The sequence below is a fragment of the Pinus tabuliformis genome, chromosome 4_2, assembly GCF_031772625.1.
Source record: "Pinus tabuliformis cultivar Carrire ecotype Pingquan chromosome 4_2, CPIR1, whole genome shotgun sequence".
Classification (NCBI taxonomy): domain Eukaryota; kingdom Viridiplantae; phylum Streptophyta; class Pinopsida; order Pinales; family Pinaceae; genus Pinus; species Pinus tabuliformis.
The window spans coordinates 1,075,451,026-1,075,455,384 of record NC_142304.1 but is presented as its reverse complement, the minus strand read 5'-3'; the positions used below and the strand labels follow the sequence as shown (position 1 = coordinate 1,075,455,384).

Below are 4,359 nucleotides of genomic sequence, written 5' to 3'. Positions count from 1 at the left end.
TATTCCTAAGCAGAAAATCATGGAGGATTTGGTTGGCATATCTTATCCAAGATATGTGAGAGATTTATGGAGGATTCAAAGGGATCATATTTTGTAATAATGGGAAAGTAGTTAAAAATGCTTGAGATATTTGTGGGATCATATCTTGTAATAATGGGAAATTAGTTGAGAGTGCTTGTGAGAATATTGGATATGTAATTATGAGAAGGTTATCTTGCTCATGTATATAAGAGAGTGCTCTCTCTTCATTTTAACGATGAATAATGGAAAGGAATTCTTAGTTTTTCATTTTTATTGTTATGCTTTCATGATTTGTAATTTGGTTCTTGTAATATAATTTGACATAGTTTTCTTGTTGTGAGCTCACATATGTTGTTTGTCATTCAATTCTTCACATGTTGTATTGCTTTTCCTTTATGCAATTTCCTGCTTTCCTAGTTAGTGTTTCAATGCTTTTCTAGATTAATTTGATTTCAGTAATTTAGATTAGATTAGATTAGTTCCACTTCAGTCCTGCATATATAGTGCATGTGTCTCGTAAGTCTACGGACCTCGGATTGACAAATTAAATAGTTGGGCAAATATTACAACAAAATTAAGCGAACATATTTTCACCCAACATTTTAGCGTCGTTGCCGGGAGGCACGATGGATTGAAGTTTAGTTTGATTTTTCATGCAAGTTTGTTTAGACATGTTCCTAACTCCGAGGTGTTAAGGCAGTAAGATGTGGGGAACAGCCTACGCATCGCATTCGAGATACCGTAACGGGCTCGACCTCTTATGGATCAGGGAATATAGGGTGTGTTTACATTTATGCAAGTGTGAATTTCAATTTTTGCAGGTGTGTTTGATTTTCGCAACTGTGAAGAATGTTTGATGAATTCATGGTTCATGGTTATAATTGAAGCATTCGATTACTCAATTAATCAGCAGTCCTTGTAAGAGGGTTTAATTGAGTATTGAATTCAAGATTATTTCTATGGTCCTTTTATTTTTAATTCAATTTTGTTTTTAGTGTGCTGATTTTTTTGTTTTGTTTTTAGAATCTCTTTCCACATGGTTTTATAATGAGCGTCAGCTTGGAACTATTCACTCAGATCCTTGCAGAAGTCAGGATCTCTTCTTCCTTGGAAGAGGAGATCTTGACAAGAATTAAAGGTTCAACTACTCCCCAAGAAATAAATGAAGATTCAACATCTGAAGAATCCTTCTATCTGATGGCAAACAATCATTCGAACAGGAGGTCGAGGAAGAAGAGCAGCAGATCGGAGAAGAAGAACAGGAGTTACAACATGATCTGAGTGAGAGAAACTGTGCTTATCAAAGCTTTATCGAACAATGGTTCCAGGTAAGTACTAGATTAGATTCATCTTTTTATTTTTATTTAGTTGATTTACAGATACAGCCACTAGACTCATTCACTTTCGAATATTTTCATTTTTCATTTGAAAACTTGCTACTGAATCTATTGTTGTCACTGCTACGTGAATGGCTTCATTGGAAGTTTAACTACACGTAACTAATTTGTAAATTCTAATTAGTATAGAGTAGCTAGGCTTTCATTTTTAGTTTTTGCTTTCATTTTCAGTTTTGCTTAGAATAAGTATGCTCTCCTCCGCGCTTAGTGCGATCACGAGGATCAGAAAATAGGGATGATTTAGACTAATTTCAAGAATAAATAAATGTTTTGCAATATGCTTGATCAAAACATCTTTCAATATGCAAATCATTGTGTCCATTTGTTAAAAAAAAAAAAAAATAGAGAAAGTTTAGTTTCTTTCTAAATTTTAGTTTTTCATTAAATTAAAAATTAAAAAAAATAAATAAATAAATAAAATGAAATTTTTCGATTCATGCAAGCATTCTGCAAAATAAACATCTGAACTGGAGGAAAATGTTTTTGTGGATCTGTCTGAGTAAACCAAATCTAATGTAGTGGGATTGAGTCGGCTGCTTCCTTCCATTACATGTTTGGAGGAGGAGGGAGATGGCGTCTCAACAGATAATTGTATTTGATGCATGGATCCACGAAGTGGAGGAGGCGATGCGGTTAGCAGAGGACATTGAATCACGTATTAGGGAGCGAGGTTCTTTTTAGGCAGTTGGAGGGGATCCCAACTCTGTCCTGATAGGAGCCCGGCGTAAGCTCATGCTCTTGGCTACCAAGCTCGACCGCTTGGAATCTCTTCTTCAGAATCCGCCTGCCAAGCCCGTCCTGAGTGAGAGGGATTTACACAGCCGCAAAGATATGATACTTGACATGCAACAACGGACAAAGCAAATGGCAATCAGCCTATCCACCTCACAGAGCCTTCAAAAGACAGATGTACAAGATGTAAATGCTAATTTACTGGTGGTAGATAAAGAGAAACCTACTAATCCTGATAATCACGGCATCAGTTATTTGGAAGGTCAAGTTGTGAAAGACAAGGAGCTTTTATCTTCCAAAGTAACTGAGAATAAGAGCAAGCATATGGCGACAGCTGTTGAGGAGAAAATCAACTTGGATATTCCACTTCTGGATGATGTAGATAAAGCGGATGATTCTCTTCACGCAGTCATCTAAATAGGGTCTCGAAGAACCATGATTCCCTCTTAGACCGTTAGAAATTTAGGCAAACGATTTCTGGGTTATGTAATTTATTCTGTTGTGGAAAAAACCCATGTCTTCGTTTGTCTAGATTTGTCCTGGTTTGATCACAAACTGCTTTTCAAAACTGACGTTTTTAAGGGGTTGCGTTCTGAAGATGTTGGCATCCACTATGAGGCAGTGGGAGTAATTGGGTTTGCACTCTGATAATTCACTCTTGTTTGCTGCATTTTTCTAATTTTGTAATGGCTAGACCCTCATTGAAGATGACTGTTCAGCATTCTTCTCTTTATAAGCCTTTTTCTTATTTTTGAAAAGCTTTTTTCTCACAATTGTTGCTGTGTCAGGTTCACAGATGTGATCCATTTTCAATGAAGAAGCAAAACGCTCAATTGTATGTTTCACTTTCTCAGCTACTGATTCTATAGTGACATCCCGGAAGTTCATTTCATGATCACCATCAATTATGAGACAGCAACACTGGTTCTTTTTGTTCGCCAAAATGATCCTGGTGGAGAAGATCTTTGGGTTGTCGCAGCGGGTCTTGCAAAGGGCCATACATGTATGAATCTGATGTCAAATACTCTACCAATGCTCTCAGAAACGGCCTGCGCCGACTTCTCTAGGGGCGCTTGCTAATTCCGTTACGCTTCATTGGAAAATACGATCTCCTTGCTCTGAAAATTCTGGTTTTATGTGTATATCTAAAATAGTTTTGTTTAAAAAAAATAAAATAATAATAATAAAAAATCATCGATAACTTTTGTTTTTTTAATTTGTTATTTATTAAATAAAAAAATTGCCCTCATTCATTCATAATACTTGTTCCCTAAGAAATACAAAAGCCTTTTGAAATGCTTTCAATCAATTTTCCTACAAATCAATACAAACATTTTGAAAAAGTATTGCACAATCAATGAGTACATTGCATGGGGACATGCAATATTTCTAGTTGGGGGAAAATAAAAGTATGTTGGAATTTATCATTTATTTTTTTGGGCAAGAATTAGGATGTATATACTAACAAGTGAAATGAGATTGGTGTTATGTGTAGGTTAACGAGAAGCTTATGCAGGAAGCTCAACATTACAATGCAACACCCTTTTTCATCCACAATTAGTGTAACTCTGAAAAAAAAAAAAAAAAAAAATGGACATTTCATAAATTCTTGAAAATGAGCTAAGTTGTTTTTGAGTCACTTCATACAGGAATGATCGATGGAGATGGCACACAAAGCTGACAATTTTTATGCAGGAATGGTGCTAAGAGTTGAAAACAATCTAATGCAAAAGTGATTTTTCGAAATCACGATGAAACATACATCATTGGACGCTTGAAGGAACTAATTCCTCACTGCACATATCATGACATTTTCCACTACAAAAAGATCCTTTTGCGTCATAATTACTCCCCTTTTCCTTCCAAACGCCTAGACCATCCTTGTGTTGCAGCCCATCTTCCATTTCCTTATCTTTCACGACTTCATGCATGCCTATTTTTCTAAATTGCATACATCCCTTTATCCTTTTCAGTTTATTTTTGCCTTCTAGTTTTCCTTCTGAATAAAACTCATTCCCTTGCCATGATTACATTGCCTTGATTTCCTAGCCATGCTGATCCACACTGCTTGTCCGTGGGTTCTTTCCATTTATATTCCTACCAAATATTTTTGTACAAACTTGCGTTGATTGATGTGGGACTCCTTAAGGCCCACATTTCAACAAGTCTTGCCCCATCGACATCAGCACCTTATCTGGGAAATAAACTA

General features: G+C 36.0%; 1 protein-coding gene across 1 annotated transcript; it reads left to right on the top strand.

Annotated features, from left to right (window-relative positions):
- Positions 1–1,988: 1,988 nt before the first annotated feature.
- LOC149173372 (syntaxin-52-like) lies at positions 1,989–2,567 on the top strand. The gene is made up of 2 exons (XM_089426674.1): positions 1,989–2,088; positions 2,134–2,567. The coding sequence occupies exons 1-2, from the start codon at positions 1,989–1,991 to the stop codon at positions 2,565–2,567; spliced, it is 534 nt and encodes a 177-aa protein (XP_089282800.1).
- The last annotated feature ends 1,792 nt before the right edge of the window (positions 2,568–4,359 follow it).

Excerpts from the sequence above, each read along its gene's own strand:
- LOC149173372 (XM_089426674.1), top strand. The coding sequence starts at position 1,989 with ATGGCGTCTCAACAGATAATTGTATTTGATGCATGGATCCACGAAGTG. Across the intron at positions 2,089-2,133 it reads ATCACGTATTAGGGAGCGAG|GAGCCCGGCGTAAGCTCATG; the intron begins GTTCTTTTTAGG and ends CTGTCCTGATAG.